The sequence below is a fragment of the Dipodomys spectabilis genome, unplaced genomic scaffold (genome assembly GCF_019054845.1).
Source record: "Dipodomys spectabilis isolate Male_0828 unplaced genomic scaffold, ASM1905484v1 ptg000018l, whole genome shotgun sequence".
Taxonomy (NCBI): domain Eukaryota; kingdom Metazoa; phylum Chordata; class Mammalia; order Rodentia; family Heteromyidae; genus Dipodomys; species Dipodomys spectabilis.
In genome coordinates, this window is record NW_024870695.1 from 16,995,136 (window position 1) to 17,011,969 (window position 16,834).

The 16,834-nt window shown below is 52.7% G+C and overlaps 1 protein-coding gene across 1 annotated transcript; it reads left to right on the top strand.

Annotated features, from left to right (window-relative positions):
- The first annotated feature begins 1,907 nt into the window (after positions 1-1,907).
- On the top strand, positions 1,908-5,996 carry Wfikkn2 (WAP, follistatin/kazal, immunoglobulin, kunitz and netrin domain containing 2). Its single transcript, XM_042674037.1, has 2 exons — positions 1,908-2,111; positions 4,476-5,996. The coding sequence occupies exons 1-2, from the start codon at positions 1,908-1,910 to the stop codon at positions 5,994-5,996; spliced, it is 1,725 nt and encodes a 574-aa protein (XP_042529971.1).
- Positions 5,997-16,834: the final 10,838 nt, after the last annotated feature.

Genomic DNA, 16,834 nt, shown 5'->3' on the forward strand with positions numbered 1-16,834 from the left:
TGAGGATCGCCGTTCAAAGCCAGCCCGGGCAGGAAAGACCGTGAGACACATATCTCCAATTCATCACCAGGAAACTGGAAGTGGTGCTGTGGTTCAAGTGGTAGAGCGCTCACCTTGAGCTGAAGAGCTGAGGGACAGCAGCCAGGCCCAGAGTTCAAGCCCCACGACCGACAAAATAAGTAAATAAATTAAGAAAATAAAAAATTATTGCCCATTCTGTACAAACCAGACCTGAGTCTATGCCTTGACAATATTTCTGTTCTTGTTTCTGTTTGTGTGCTGGTCCTGGGGCTTGAACTCAGGGCCTGGTTGCTGTCTCTGTGCTTTTGTGCTCAAGGCTCTACCACTTGACTCCACTTCTATTTCTTTTTTGGTGGTTGAGTCTCAGGGACTTTCCTGCCTGGGCTTGCAGATCTCAGCCTCCTGAGTAGCTAGAATTAGAGATGTGCTTGGCCCTTGACAACATTTCTATTAGATAGATGGAGGAGCAATGGTTTCCAAAGGCTGCTGCCCACACCCAGCAAGCTTGTATCCTTGCCTCCTAGAGCTGTGTGACTTAGGCAAGCTGTGTAACCTCTCTGTGCATCCTTCTCTTAAAGCTAAAATGTGCTGTGAGGATTAAGGGAGATGAGGTGTTGTGAACGCCTTGCCACTGATATGATTACTTTTGTGTACTGGGAGCCTGTCAGTGGCTTGTGTTCACCCATCAGAGCATTTTCTCTATGGTGGGGCGGGGGTGGGGACACAGGAGACAGCAACTATCCAACGCCGGGTCCTCAGAAAGCGCTCACAGAGCAGGCCCACCGTGGCCATGGGCAAAGGCAGCTTGGCTGTGTGGCGCAGCCGGGGACACAGCTGCCGAGGAGGTTTTCTTGGAGCCAACAAGTGTGTTGGGGTGGGGGGGGGCCGAGGAATGTGACAGGTCCCACAGGCGGGAGCCGGAGCCGAGCCGATCTGGTATGTGTCTGGAATGATTGGGGGGTGGAGGGAAGATCACCAACATCGGAACTGAAGACATAAATGGCCCGGGGACCCAGATCTGGAGGAGGAGTTGTGGGTGTGCACACCCCCTCCTTCCAGGGGGACCGGGTGCTGGAGTGGGAGTTGGCTTCCACAGCAGAGCCACGCGCTGCTGGGCCCGCCCTGGAATGGCCGTGAACTTGTTGTTTTTCCACGTCATTTGCTCTGCAGTGTACGATGGCGCTGGGCGACGCTAACCCGGAGGCTCAGGTCCCTCCTTGTAACAAGCGATTGTGTGTTCTTCAGGGGTGGCTGAAGGGGAGGAGGGGGCCCAGCCCGGGGAGGAGGGGGAAAAGGAAACAAACCCTGCTTTGCAGTGAAAGTGAGCGTGCGTGTCTTGAAGCCAGCTCTCCTCCAAAGTCCAGGCCATTTCTGGGCCCTCGAAGGGGTTAAAGGCCTCCTGGAGTCAAAAACAAGCAGGTGTCCCACCGTGCCAGATACGCTGCCTAAACTACTTCCAGCTCTTTTTTTTTTCCTCCCCCCCACCCCCGGCCTTCCCCCCCCCCACTTCTGCAATAAGTCTGTGATCGGCCACGGGACAGAGGCGCCGGCCGCCTGCCTGTCACAGGCGGCAGGTTGGCTCTCTCCCACTCGGGTGGCGCGCCCAGGATATCAATCCAGGTTCGGTGGGGGTCCTGCTGCGGCTCCTTCTCCCTGCACACCCAGGAGCGGAGTTGCCTTCCAAAGACCTTTCTTTTATCTGGAGCCGCGCAGCCCAGCAGGCTGGTGGAGGCTCAGACAGCCGCTGCTGCTGCTGCTGCTGCTGCTGCTGCTGCCGCCCAAGCGAGGAAACCTGCTGGGGTGCAGAAGGCAGGGGTCTCTAGCCCTCGGAGAAGAAGCCCCTGGTGTCATCCAAGGGGACGTCTCTGGCCGTTGTAGCCCACACCATGTGGGCCTTGGGGTGTCGTTGGTTCTGGTCCCACTGGGGGCTGCTGCTGCTGCTGCTGCTGCCCTTGCTTGGGGTGTCTCCGCGAGGCCTGGCACTGCCGCCCATCCGCTACTCCCATGCAGGCATCTGTCCCAACGACATGAACCCTAACCTCTGGGTGGATGCTCAGAGCACCTGCAAGCGAGAGTGTGAGGCAGACCAGGTGAGTGGGAAGCGGGGAGTCCGAGATGGACCACGTGAGTTGTGCGAATAAGTGGAGGGCAGTGGGGGGGGAGATAAGGGGGTGTGGGGATGCCTGGAGATGAGCTGCAGGAACGCAGATGAAGGTTCCTGAGCCCTGTCTGCCTGGAGGTAACTGTCTTGAAGCCTGTTCATTACTGCAGAGGGCCTGGATGAGGAGGGACCATGACTCCATCCTTAGGCTCCTCCGTGCTGCTATGAGCCAGCCCTGTGCTGGCCCAATGGTGCAAATTGGTCCAACATACCAGTACAGGGGCATCAGCCACCTGCTCACAGGGGATACCCAGAGCTGTACTGTGGCCAATGAGGGACCCCTATCTGACTGGCACCATCCAGCCTCCAGCCACCTCCCCAGGGTTTGGATTTTGACCCAGAGATTAACCGGGCTGACAGGTAGGCTGAGAAGGAGCAACTGTGGTCCAGGTGTGCTGGGTGTCCTCAGAGGGAAGCGAGCGGGGCCCAGCCCTGTAGACTCTGAGATGCTCCTTTCTCCCCACTGACTGGTGCTGGCTGAGGACAGGGCTACTTCTAGGGCTGTTGTCCTCCGGCTGCTGAGGGGAGGCAATCTCTGCAGGCTCCTGCAGGGCAAAGGACAAGTACTTCCACCTGCTCTGGCCACAGTCCCTTTCTGCTTCACCTGGCCTCCCAGGGCTCCTGATATGATAAGAGCTAGGCCTTGCCGAGGACCCCTGGCATCTCCACAGAAGAGCACAGGACTTCCATGGAGAGAGCATCTTCTGTCTCATGGGGCTGGGGACAGGTCTCTGGCCACTCAGGACACATCAGGCAGTGCTGTAGACAAGAGGATAAGGAGCAGGGAGGGGTGGCGGCTCTCCCCATTGGTTGAGCTCATGTCGCTAGTAGGAAGTCTTTCCTCACTAGCCCAGACTGGCTTGAGAAATCAGGCAGCACTATGTTGGAAATGAACTTTACAACTTTGGGAAGGGTGGGGAGGGAAGGGATGGTAGGAGAAAAACAAAGAAGGGGGTAACAATGCTTGATAAGAAATGTACTCATTACCTACTGACATAACTGTAACCCCTCCGTATAGCATCTTTACAAGAAGTCAGGCAGGATAATGACACCTGCTGCTGATGTGTCTTGGGGAGCAGGTACCCATGCGGGGCTGAGGATTCATAGTCTGCAAAGTCCCAGTTCTAAGCTGAATGGGGGTAAGGGGGCAAAGCACAGTAAACAAGTGAGGGGAGTCAGGCTCCCCACAGCCCAGTGGAGATATTTCCTCTTCTGAGCCGGTATGGAATGCCAAGGAGACTGAAATGAAAGGCCGAAGGACGAGAGGCTGGTCCTGGTAGGGAGTCATTCATGGAGTTATTACCTGGTGCCGGATTAGGAGGGCTGCCCGGCTGCCCCAGGGTACGACGTGTGATTGTGGAAAACACCACGTGAAATCGTGTGTATGCCGGCTCCCGGTGCGCATTGCTCATTTGGAGGAATTAAACTAATGTCTTATGTGGCTCCATAGAAAACCAGCAGGGGTTATAGACGGAAAAAGCCTCAATGACTGTTGATTTTTGCCACACAAGGGGACTTTTGTCTTGTTACTTTCTTTGTGAAATGTCCCTCACGGAGCTGGTCTAGTACAGGCCACAAGACCTGGTTTTCTTGGGTCTAAGACACCCTGCTGTCCTTCAGAGGAGAGGTGTGGAGAGACTTGAACTTGAATGTCTGCCCCAGAAGCAACTCCTTCACATTGGCCAGATAATCTTTACCTCAGTGTGAGATGTGGGAGGAGGTGGCAGATTAAATCTGCAACCCTAGGCCTCTTTTAGGTAACCAGATGATGGATGATGTTAGGATCCACCTCCCACACAGGCAGAGAACGTGAACCTCTTTTCTACCACCTTCGTTCTCTGCAACATGGGTGTTACTTCTCTGTATTTTTGTGAAGTGGTAGTAAGAAAACATCCTATTGAGTGATAGTGCATGCCTGTAATCCTAGCTACACAGGAGGTAGAAGTTGGAAGATCAAGGTCCAAGCCTGCCCTGGGCAAAAGCATGAGACCTGATCTGAAACATAAACTAAAGCAAAAAAAAAACAAGGTCTGGAGGAATGGTTCAGATGGCACAGCACTTGTCTAGCAAATGTAAGGCCCTGAGTTCAAACCCCAGTACCACCACCAAAAGAAGGAGGAGGAGGAGGGAGAGGAGGGGGCGGCCCATAATCCTAGCCTTAGGACCTTGGTCCTCTTACAGGACCTTCCTGTAAGAGGAAGGTAAAGGCTGCACTCTTTCGCTCGATAGGAGGTAGGAGTCGATCCTTTCTTCCTTGTTCTGTCTCTGTTGAGAGTTTTCTTGGTTCTCTCAGGAGTGTGAGACCTATGAGAAGTGTTGCCCCAATGTCTGTGGAACCACAAGCTGTGTGGCAGCCCGTTACATGGACGTGAAAGGGAAGAAAGGCCCAGTGGGCATGCCCAAGGAAGCCACGTGCGACCACTTCATGTGCGTGCAGCAGGGCTCCGAGTGTGACATCTGGGATGGCCAGCCCGTGTGCAAGTGCAAAGATCGCTGTGAGAAGGAGCCCAGCTTCACCTGCGCCTCGGACGGCCTCACCTACTACAACCGCTGCTACATGGACGCCGAGGCCTGCTCCAAGGGCATCACGCTGGCCGTGGTCACCTGCCGCTACCACTTCACCTGGCCCAACACCAGCCCTCCGCCGCCCGAGACCACCATGCACCCCACCACGGCCTCCCCAGAGACCCCGGGGCTGGACATGGCAGCCCCGGCCCTGCTCAACCACCCTGTGCACCAGTCAGTCACCGTGGGAGAGACGGTGAGCTTCCTCTGCGATGTGGTGGGCCGGCCCCGGCCGGAAGTCACTTGGGAGAAGCAGCTGGAGGATCGGGAGAATGTGGTCATGAGGCCTAACCACGTACGTGGCAATGTGGTAGTCACCAACATTGCCCAGCTGGTCATCTACAATGCCCAGCTCCAGGATGCTGGCATCTATACCTGCACGGCCCAGAATCCTGCTGGGGTGCTGAGGGTTGACTTCCCCCTGTCCGTGGTCAGGGGGGCTCAGGCTTTGGCCACCTCAGAGAGCAGCCTCAATGGCACGGCCTTCCCCACGGCGGAGTGCCTCAAACCCCCCGACAGCGAGGACTGTGGCGAGGAGCAGACCCGCTGGCACTTCGATGCCCAAGCCAACAACTGCCTGACCTTCACCTTCGGCCACTGCCACCGCAACCTCAACCACTTTGAGACCTACGAGGCCTGCATGCTGGCGTGCATGAGCGGCCCGCTGGCCGTGTGCAGCCTGCCCGCCCTGCAGGGGCCGTGCAAGGCCTACGCGCCACGCTGGGCCTACAACAGCCAGATGGCCCAGTGCCAGTCTTTTGTCTACGGTGGCTGTGAGGGCAACGGCAACAACTTTGAGAGCCGTGAGGCCTGTGAGGAGTCATGTCCCTTCCCCCGGGGCAATCAGCGCTGCCGGGCCTGTAAGCCACGGCAGAAGCTGGTCACCAGCTTCTGTCGGAGTGACTTTGTCATCCTAGGCCGGGTCTCTGAGCTGACGGAGGAGCCCGACTCAGGCCGTGCCCTGGTGACTGTGGACGAGGTCCTCAAGGATGAGAAGATGGGCCTCAAGTTCCTGGGCCGGGAGCCACTGGAGGTCACGCTGCTCCACGTGGACTGGGCCTGCCCCTGCCCCAACGTGACGGTGGGGGAGACGCCGCTCATCATCATGGGGGAGGTGGATGGTGGCATGGCCATGTTAAGACCTGACAGCTTTGTGGGCGCCTCCAGCACCCGGAGGGTCAGGAAGCTCCGTGAGGTCATGTACAAGAACACCTGTGACGTCCTTAAGGACTTCCCGGGCTTGCACTAGGCTGGCCTACCCTCCCTGGCCCTCTCCCACCTACCCAAACCCCAGGGCCCCTGTCCACAAACCAGGCAAGATCAGCTTAGTCTTGGGCCAGCAGGGAAGCACCAGGCTACGTGTTGGAAGAAAGCTACCCAGTGGGTCTTAGAGTAACTTCTAGTGTTTTGGTTTAATGAGGGAGGTGTGTGTGTCTCCATCTCCTTTTTGTTTTAGCTGAGGGGGCCAAAAGGAGATGTCAATAGACACAGGTAAGTTGCTCCTGAGGCCCACTCTGCTCAGGCCTTCTCCTCCCCCCTTGCTGCCCCTCCCTCCATCCCCCAGCCATGGCTCCCCAGCCAGGGGTCAGCAGACGGCTGGGAGATAAACAGTTGGATGTGTTGACTTGTAAAGCAGGTGCAGGTGGAGAGACCAAGAGCCCAGAGACCCATCAGGATAACTTTCCTCCAGACTCCCAGACCATTGTGAGCAGAGGCTGCTTCCTGTCAAGGGCTGTGAGCAGTGGAAAGCCAGAGGCATAGTCCAGTCAGCGAACGGCACGTCTTGAGCGGAGGCTGCCAAGGACAGGTGCCTTTGGCTGTGTCAGCCTGTGTCTCTGAGGCTACATGGCACACACAGTAGAATCCATGCTGCTTCTCAGCTGCACGGGCTTGTGGGTTTGGTTCTGTTGGATTCCATCCAGTGGACTCTTTCTGAATACTTCTATGTATCAGATGTTGGGACCTGGTTCGAAGAGCCCAAACACAGAGCCCTGATCCCAGAACCCCCTCTCTCCCGCCTGCCCCCACCCCCCCAAAAAAACCCCAAGAGTCCTGGCTGGCTATCCAGCTGTCAGTTTCCATCTGATGGCTGATTCAGTGACTGCTTTAGACAGACATTAAATAGATGTCCCAAGATGTGTTTTGGTAGTAAGAGAAATAAAGAGAAGAGGCAGGCAGGGGCGGGGTTAGTGGAGGACTGGAATAAGGGGAAAGGAAGATAAGGGGAAAGGAAGAGGCATCTAGGGAACGTGGGTTGCTCGATGCTGCCATCTGGTGGTGGTCTACAGAACCGGCAGTGACCTGGAGGGAGGCTGCAGGTGGGGCCCGGGAGGGAAGGTGGGAGATGTTGCAGCTGGTTGATTTTTGTTTCTAGACTCCTGTGTGGGCCCAGGCACCCCACCACTAGGAAGAGGATTTGGGAGCCCCACTGCCGATTCTGCATCTGTCCCCATTCTCTCAGCCCTCTGTTCTGACCTTGCCTCTCCAAAGCCAAGGATGGCCGTGTGGGGATGGGGGAGGGGTGTTCTTTCTTCCTTGAATATAGGGAGGAAAATGCTAATTAAAAACTCATATATCAACCGCTTTTGTGTGGTTCTTTTGGGCTGCTGTGGGGAGCTGAGGGAGGAACAGTGGTTGTGACACTTGCTCTTGTGACCTCGTGTCCAGTGGGGCCACATTTGGATGCTGGAGGGACACTGTGAGTTCTATAGGCGTTCGGCACAGCTCAGAGCAAAACTGGAGAAATCAGAACCAGCCAGGCAAGGAGAATGGGAGGTAGAGGGGTGGAACTCTGGCCCGGATTTGCAACCTCAGTGCTCTCCCTCTTCGAACAATGGGGATGGAGGTGTCGGGTACAAAACCCAGATCCCAACACTGATGTTTCAAGAGGTGAGAATGTGAAACCGACCGGGCAGGAGGGAGTCCTGCCTGGCTATGATTCCCCAAGGGGGCCTCAGGGTGAGGCCTGGTCCCTGGAATGCTCAGGGGCCTGAAACGGTTCTGCGAATGGAAGCAGCAGAGCTTTCAACCTTAGGGAATGTCATGACAGCTCCACACCCCTGGACAAGAATCCAGGGCCCTGAAAGCCATGGTCCTACCCCCCCCAACTTGTCTGTCCCCTCCGTTTCGCAGGGGATACCGCACCCTGCAGTTTTGCTGTGGCCACGACCCAAAGGAGGAATCCAGGCAGCCGCACTCACCCACGAAGAGGGAACAAAAGGTGGGGAATGAGAGCATCAGGACAAGCTATTCCACAAGACAGAAGTGAGGCCCAGGGAGTGGGAGCTCCTCATAGCATTACAGGAAGACACACAGCACAAAACTGAGCCACCAAACTGGCTCATGGGCCCGTCCCCTCCTGGGCCAGGTGACCTGGCGACCTGGAAGGTTGAGGACTGTCACCTCCCCCTGCCTCGTTTGTGTGTATATGGGACCAGGATAATAGCAGGGCTGGTACAGCAGGGCTCCAGCTCCCTGTTCTGCTTCCCTGGGGAAGGGGAAGGTTCTGGATGCCACCCCTACTGCATCAGACTGGCAGAGCCAGAAACCATCCAGCCCACAGAGCTGGAGACTGGCTCTGCCACTTACCTGTTCTCCAAGCCACTGTCTTCACATGTAACACAGATGGCAAGAGGGTAATTTATGGAGGCCTGCGGCTCCAATCATTCCACAGGTAAAACTGGAAAGCCTAAACAAATTGGAGCCTTGTGCAGAGACAGTGGTTTTCTGGGGGCCCTTCTCGACCAGCCCCAGGGCCCCAGTCTCTCCTCCCCTTGCGCTTCGAGACTCTGACCACAGCTTTCAAGGCTCTATTCTGTGGTTCCCAGAAATCTGAACCGAGTACCTCCCCCAGCCTGATTCAGAGCTCAGATAACTTGGATGCTGAAAGAATGATTACAATTTCTGACCTACTTTGTGACATCAGTTGTGTGTGTGTGTGTGTGTGTGTGTGTGTGTGTGTGTGTGTGTGAATGGTGGGGTTTGAACTCAGGGCCTGGGCACTGTCCCTTGACTTTTTCACTGACTTCACTGACGGTTGGCACTCTACCACTTGAACCACAGCTCCATGTCGTGATTTTTAAAAGGAAAAAAAAACTGCTGGGTTGGCTTGGACACATGATCCTCAGATTGCAGCTTCCTGAGTAGCTAGGATTACAGGTATAAACCACTAGCATCTGGCAATACCAATTTTTATATCTTCAAAACTGCACATCATGCTGGGTGCTGGTAGCTCATGTCTATAATCCTAGTTCCTCAGGAGGCTGAGATCAGAGGATTCTGGTTCAAAGCCAGTTTGGGTAGGAACCTCTGTGAGACTCTTATCTCCAATAAACTACTCAAAAAAAAAAAAAAAAAAGCCAAAAGTTGTGCTGTGGCTCAAGTGGTAGAGTGCTCGCCTTGAGCAAAAGCAGCTCAGGGACAGTGCCCAGGCCCTGAGTTCAAGCCCCAAGACTGGCAAACAAAACAAAGCAAAATAAAACAACTCATCATCTTTCATCTCTATTTCCTGAGTCTGTGACAATGTCTGGCATCTATCAGGTGCTATCGGGGCTGAGAGGAGGCTCCAAGTCTGGGTGGCCAGACGGCCTGTAGAAGTTACCCACCTCTGTCTGGGAGCTTTGGCCCCAGCTGGGTCCCAGCACATGGATCCTAAGGTCTCTGCACCAAGGTTAGGGTCACCCACCTCCCTGTCCATGCTGCCTGCTCATCCCTGGCCTTTCTCAGGTCCATTTGGCTCTGTTTCCCCTCCAGTCCCTCTCTCTAATCCCTCTCTTTTCCTGCTACCCATTCCATCTCGCCTGTCGCTGGACCAGCCTGCGTTCCCCAGGCAGAGCAGCTTGGCCGCTTCCCCTCTTTCTTCCACTCCCAGTCCCCAGCCATGGCCTCCCAGGACACTGCTCCATTGTCCCCCTACCAGCCTCCTAGGACTCTGCTCCATTGTCTGGCCAGCTGCTCTCTGGTCTGTCGTCACCCCCTGGACAGTAGGCTGAAGAACAAGCAATCAGGATGGAACCTGACTAGGGAAGAAGAATGACAGTGAAACACAGCCTCATGGTGGTACATTTCCTTTGTCTGGGAACTTCCTCTGTCCATCTGCCCTGTTCTAATAAAATCCGCCTGAGCAAGGGCTTAAGATATGACAGGCCCCAGGCCCCATCTTTTGTCAGTGAGCTGTGACTGTGTGAGGCAGAATGCCATTTTGTAGGTGGGAGACATAAAGCTAGAAGAGATAAGAAATGTGCCCAGGATGTCATGGCTGCAAAGTGGCAGAGCCGAGGTCTGCATCCTGCCAGTCTGACATCAGATCTCTAAATGTTTGTGCTATTCTCCTAATGCGTGGAACACACACACACACACACACACACACACACACACACACACACACACACACACACACACACACCTGCTGTGGACTGGGCAGTGTGAAGCCACATCTGGACATCAGGAACCCACATATCTCGGAAGGACCTGTGTCCAGTCAACCAGCACACATTCAGGGCTGTGTACATGTCACGTGACATCACACACATGCAATCTTGGCCTAGATTCCTGAGCGAGCCCTCAGCCTTGTGCCTACTCATCCTTCAAGACTCAGCTCCTCGGGGCGCTTCCTCCATCCCCAGGCTGCCTCAGCCTCATCTCTAAGTCCCCATCTCCCTGTGTGTGTCAACCGATCCACATCAGAAGAGCAGCCCGGGGACGCCAGAGGCCAAGCCCACAGAGGTCATGGACAGTTTGCCAGATGGAGCCAGGAGGTGTTACTGTACCAGAGGATCCACAAGAAGGGGCTGCTTCTAGTGTCTTCTCTCCTGTCCCCAGATCTACCTTCAACCTCTCCCTCCTCCTCTTCCCTCACAAAGAGTCTGAAGCCTCCCTCCTCCTCTAGGGAATGTGTGATTAATGCAGGCAGGATAGGTGGCAGGGTTCCTGGGTCCTATTCTTGGCTGTGCCCTCATTCTGGAATGTGCCCTGAGGTCAAGTGACACTGCTCTCTTGGGCTGTGTCAGGAGGAAGATAGAAACAAGCCTCCAGCTGGCATCTCTCGCAAGAGGGTGGGCAGACAAGTGAGCAAACTTACCCAACTACCCCCAGAAGCCCTCTGAGCCCCAGCCCCCAGCACTGCTACTTTAAGGTCAAGTTGATGGCTCTGTATTCAGGCGCCAATTAACCTGGGACATGCAACCTTGGCATCCAAGTCTTCGGCAGCATTGGCCACCCTTGGAGTCCACTCAGAAGGAGGGACAGACAGCAAACTCAATTCTAGCACTTGCCCAGGCCAGGCCTCTTCCCAGCAGGGTGCCCTGCTGGGTGTTGAGAATACCAACAGAATGCCAACAGAAAGGAGATGTCTTTGACCTAGGGACATACCTCTGATTTTGCCTATAATCCAGGAGAGGTGTGATTCATGTCCTTTCTGTGTGCACCCAGGAAGCCGCGGGGGCCTGGGGCACTGTGGAGCCCTTGGGTCACAGGAAGAACAGTGACAGAAGGAAGGAGCTTATATTTGAGTTCTAGCAACTCTACCTCAACCTCTTTACCTAGGTTGTCCAAGTTAACCCTCTCTAATCTCGTTAAGCAAGATACTATTTTTACTATTCTCTCATATGATAGATGTGCCTTAGACCGTAGTTGTCCAAAGGGCAAAAGTAATGTGTTCTCATTCAGTGTATTTACCCCGAGCAAGACCTGGCCATGTGGGGTGTTCAACACATCCGAATGGAATGGACGATGGAGCCCTGCACCTCTTGTGGAGGAAGAGAAGCCCACACAGGTCTCCTGTTTTACAGATGCCCAGAGGCTCTAAAATATTTGCTGGAAGCTTCCCCGAGGTCATAGGGTTAATAAATGGGAGTGCCAAGAATCAAACCCCGGGGGTCTGAGTGCCAAGTCTTTTCCAAGTATATATATATTCCAGGATGGGACATATATTTTAATCATTACAGCTATAGGCTGAGGCCTCAAATGATGTCTTCCAGCCTCACTGTCCCTAGCCACCACTTGTGTGTGTGTGTGTGTGTGTGTGTGTGTGTGTGTGTGTGTGTGTGTGTGGTCCTGGAGCCATGATCCTCATTTCTCAACCTCCTGAGTAGCTCAGATTACAGGTATGAGCCACCAGGCACCTGGCCTTATCTGCCACTTCTAACTGGTCCCCAGCCTCTGGGAGAAGAAGGTCTTACACAATGAATAGAAAGCCACACTCTCAAGGCAGACAGGATTGAGTACATGTAAATGAATTCAAATTAAATAAAGTTGAACTTCATCTGCATAGGCCGCAGTTGAGTGCCACGTTTCACATGGCTGGTAGCTATGACTGGAGACAACACAGACACAGGATTTTCCATCGTCACAGACAAGTCTGTTGTTACAAAGGAGCCACACAGAGTTCTTACTTATTTTGTCAGAAGGTTGTGTAGGGGCAGAAGCATCTTTAATGATCTTTAAGCTCTTGCTCTGCTAAGGACTTCAGATGGGTCATGGCCACTCACGGGCCTGGGGTCTCACAGTCCTATTGTCCAGAGTCCCTAAGAAGGTATGAAAATTGACACATGGGTAAAGAGGAGATTACCAAAGCTTTAGCTAAATGTGGCGGCCAGGTTGCTGGGAGGAAGGAGGGAGGTATAGGAACTACACCTGTGCTGGGCCTCCTTCGGCACATCGCAGTGGCCTGTGGCAGCCACTGCCTCCAGAAATTGGGCTGGGCTGACTATGGGCCCTTTTGCACAGCTGTGTAGACGCCTCTGCTGGTAATCTTGTATCCTGCCTGCACCTGCTGGCTAAAGGCCTAAGAAGTGCTTTGTTGCTGGCCATCCCTGCTGTAATCTTACTGCCTAAGGCTTTTGTTTTGCTTGGTTGGTCATAGGACTTGAACTCAGGGCCTGGGCACTGTCCCTGAGCTCTTTTGCTCAAGGCTAGTGCTCTACTACTTTGAGGCACAGCTCTGCTTCCAGTTTTCTGGGGTTTAATTGGACTATCCTTCCCAGGTTGACTTTGAACCATGATCCTTAGGTAACAGCCTCCTGAGCAGCTAGGATTACAGGCGTGCCACCAGCACCCAGCACCTAAGTCTTTAAAAAGAGGAACTGACCAGACACTGGTGGCTCACATCTGTTATTCTAGCTACTCAGGAGGCTGAGATTTGAGGATCTCAGTTTGAAGCCAGACAGAGCAGTATAGTACATGAGTCTTCTCACCAATTAACCACAAAAGTCAGAAGTGGAGCTGTGGTTAGGTGCTGAAATTCTGGCCTTAAGAGAAAAAGCTGGGGCTGGGAAGTTGACTCAGTGGTAGAGCGCTTGCCTCGCATGCATGAGGCCCTGGGTTCAATTCCTCAGTACCACATAAGCAGAAAAAGGCCCGATGTGGTGCTGTGGCTCAAGTGGTAGGGTGCTAGCCTTGAGCTGAAGAGCTGAGGGACAGAACCCAGGCCCAGAGTTCAGCCCCCATGACTGACGAGAGAGAGAGAGAGAGAGAGAGAGAGAGAGAAAGAGAGAGAGAGCGCTAAGGGGCAGTATCCGGGCCCTGAGTTCAAGCGCTAGTACTGGCATTAAAACAAACAAACAAACAAAAACCCAAAGACCAGATACTCTAGGCTTTAGGCTCCCCAGATCTCCTTACTTCCCTTTGTAGGCAGGGAAGAATCCAGGAGGAGGGTGGTGGAGAAGAGAAGGGAGATTCATGAAGAGGCAAGAAGAAAGGAGAGAAAAAGAGCCACACACACTCCATACATTCCCCAACTCTCAGATTTGCCGGGTTGGACAGTTGGTGGGCAAGCAAGCAGAGAAGGTATAGAAATGAGAGTAAAGTTGGGAACCCCTGAGTCCTGCAAGGAGACCCTAAGATCGTTTCTCCACCCTTCATTCCCAGCTCCAATGCCCCTACCATGGAGCTCAGCTCTCCCCATCAAAACGCACCACACAACAGGAGCCGCTGCCCAGGGCTCTAGTGGGGTCAGTAGAAGACGTCATCTCTCCAACCAGCACAACTAATAAGAGGAGAAGCTTGTGTGAGCAGATGAGCAGAATTCAGATCTTATGATGTGATTTACACAGGGGGTGACTCATCCCTGTCCCCAGCCTCCCAAAAGGTGGGTCTTGCCAGGGGCCGGTGGCTCACGCCTGTTATCCTAGCTACTCAGAAAGCTGAGCCCCGAAGATTGCAGTCAAAGCCAACCCAGGCAGAAAAGTTCCCATGAAACTCTTATCTCCAATTAACCACCAGAAAACCAGAAGTAGCTCAAAGTGGTAGAGAGCTAACCTTGAGCAAAAGAGCTCAGGGACGGCACCCAGGCCCTAAGTTCAAGCCCACAACTGAACCAAAAAAAAATGGGTCCCCTTTTCCCATGGGATACCATAATGGCAGGGTTGATCATCTCCATTCTAAGGGCTAACACCCCTTAATATGTGCCCATGTGCATTATTTCATTAAATACTTACAGGCCTTGGAGGCAAGAGTTATTCACCGCCCTATGATAGTCTCATTTCAGAATTGTGAAACAGACGCAGGGAGGTGGAAGAATTTGCCAAGGTCCTTTACCTAGCAGGGAGTCAAAGCCAGGTGGTTCCCTGTGCGTCAAGAGCTCGTGTATCAAGTCACATGACTAATTTCTTCCAGCATAGATTCAACAATAAACGACTATGGTCAGCTAACTGGTGGCTCACGTGGAATCCTAGCTACTCAGGAGGCTGTGATATGAGGATCACAGTTCAAAGCCAGCTCTGACAGGAAAATCTGTGGGACTCTTATGTCCAATCAACCAGCAAAAAGCTGTAAGTAGAGGTGTGGATGAAGTAGTAGACCTTCAGCCTTGAGTGAAAGAGATAGCCCTGACTTCAAACTCCAGTACCAGCCAAAAAAAGATTAAAAAAAAATAAGGGTCAAGTATGTCTTTCTCTCTTTTGCTTTCTTCTTGATTATCCATCTGAAGTCTTGTCTCCCAGGATTCTCATGAAATAGCATGTACAAGGTCAGCTGACCTCCCCTATGGGTTATGGGGAGAGGGATCATGCCTAATGCCTTATATAGTTTTACACTCATCACCCCAGTGCTAACCGATAGAATTTTCAGCCCTCCTTTACAGAGCTGAGTAGGTTTAACTGACAGGGCACAGCAATGAAAGGGTGAGGTTGGGGATTTGGTTCAAAGCTCCTATTCTGTTTACCCAGGAGCACTAGGAGTTAGTAATGGAGGCCTACCATAGCCCTTTGCTCTACCGCAGAGCCTTCTTCTTTGGTTGTTAGTAGTTATTGGGGAGTCTGCTGGAGTGAGACCTGTGATAGATGCTGTTAACTTGGGACCCAAGGCAAGACCCATGATGTTTCTGAACGCCCCAGATCACGTGGAAGAACTGGCCACTTTGTGGCTGTATTTTCAGTGGATGACAGCATTAGCCACAGAGGATGTCAGACCCCGGGGAAGAGCAGCTTTGTCCAGAGGGAATAAATAAAGACAAAAGTGATTTGGAACTAATTTCTGGATGTGCTTTATACAAAGCTTTCCTTCTATAGTCTCTGATTCCCCCCCCTTTTTTTGAGAGAGAGAGAGAGAGAGACAGAGAGAGACAGAGAGAGAGAGAGACAGAGAGAGAGGGAGAGAGAGAGAGAGAGGGAGGGAGAGAGAGAGAGAGAATCAGTCTAGACTAGCCGGAACTCTCTCTCCTCCCTACATCATGAATGATGAAATTACAGGTGTGAACTACCATGCTCTGCCAGAGTCTTGTTCTTTGATTTATGCTCAAACTGGCAAGTCTTTCAGGCATCCAAATAGCCTAAGTGGCAGAGGGAGCAATTGAACTCCACAAAGTCTGGCTGTCTTTGCCAGGGCAGGGTGTGGTGATATGGGTGGCACACCGGAGTAGCCTGAGGTGTCCGAGTTTGTGCAATGAACACATACTTTCCACCAACAGCAGCTTCTGGAAGGGTGGTACCTACTGTCAACTCTGACATCACAAACCCAAACAGTCTTTGTCACTGAAAGGTAGGAAAACAAATGAGAAACGAGATGACCCCTAGAGGGAGCTTCTAGCCTGAGGAGGTTCCTAAGGCATTGAACTGAAAACCTGTGTTGAAAGACAGGTCTTAGAGTCACTCCTGGCTTGATCCCTCTTTCGCTGCAGCTGCTTCTGCTCTTGGGCTTCTAAACCATCTCTTGCATAATTTTTATACAAAGCTTGGAGTTGAGGGGGAAAAATAAGTTAAAATGTCCAAGTTGCTGGGCATGGTGGCTCTCACCTGTAATCCTAGCTACTCAAGAGGTTGAGATCTGAGGATCACGGTTCAAAGCCAGTCCAGTCAGAAAAGTACATGAGACTCTTTTCTCCAATTAACCACTAGAGAGCCAGAAGTGGAGCTGTGGATCAAAGTGGCTCAGAGACTGTGGTCTAGGCCTGAGTTCGAGCCCTACAACTGACATAAAAAGAAAAAGTTGAAAATGAGCAAAGACACACAAAAAACAAAGTCACGATGAAGACTGAAGTTGAATTTAAGTCAGAAAAAAAAATGACATGGGACAAAAGTGATCTCTTGTTCAATATTTCGAAAGGGAACAAAAGCCCAGAAGATAAAGTGTGCAGAAAAATGACACAATTATCTAACTTGAGGGTAGGGATGGGGGAGGGGGAATGGGGAGAATGATAGACGAGGTGACATTAACCAAGATGCACTGTACCCAAGATCCAACCAAAAAAAAGGTCCAAGTTCACCCTCCAGCAATCATGGACTGGCAGCAGTTTCTCCGGATCTGCTTCCCTTTGCCTTTCTCTCATGGAATAGCAGCTCACATCCTCCTACCACCCATACATGAGATGGAAGAGCATCTCTCAGTTGGCTGATCCTCCCCAGAGCTGGGCATTCAGGGCTCCAGGCTTCCCCATGAACTTCCGTGAACTGATGAACTGTTTTAGTGATGAACTGTTTTCTCTGCTCAGTCTACGTTATCTAGACAAGCCCAGTATCTCTTTTGGTCTTAGTATGCCCTGGGTACGGTGGCTACTTGGGCTTGTGTGTTATCCTCTGCTAGAGGATGTCATCATCAGCTCCTAACCAACAAGGGCTTGATGAAGCATTGAGGGTATGAACAGAGTGGCTGCTT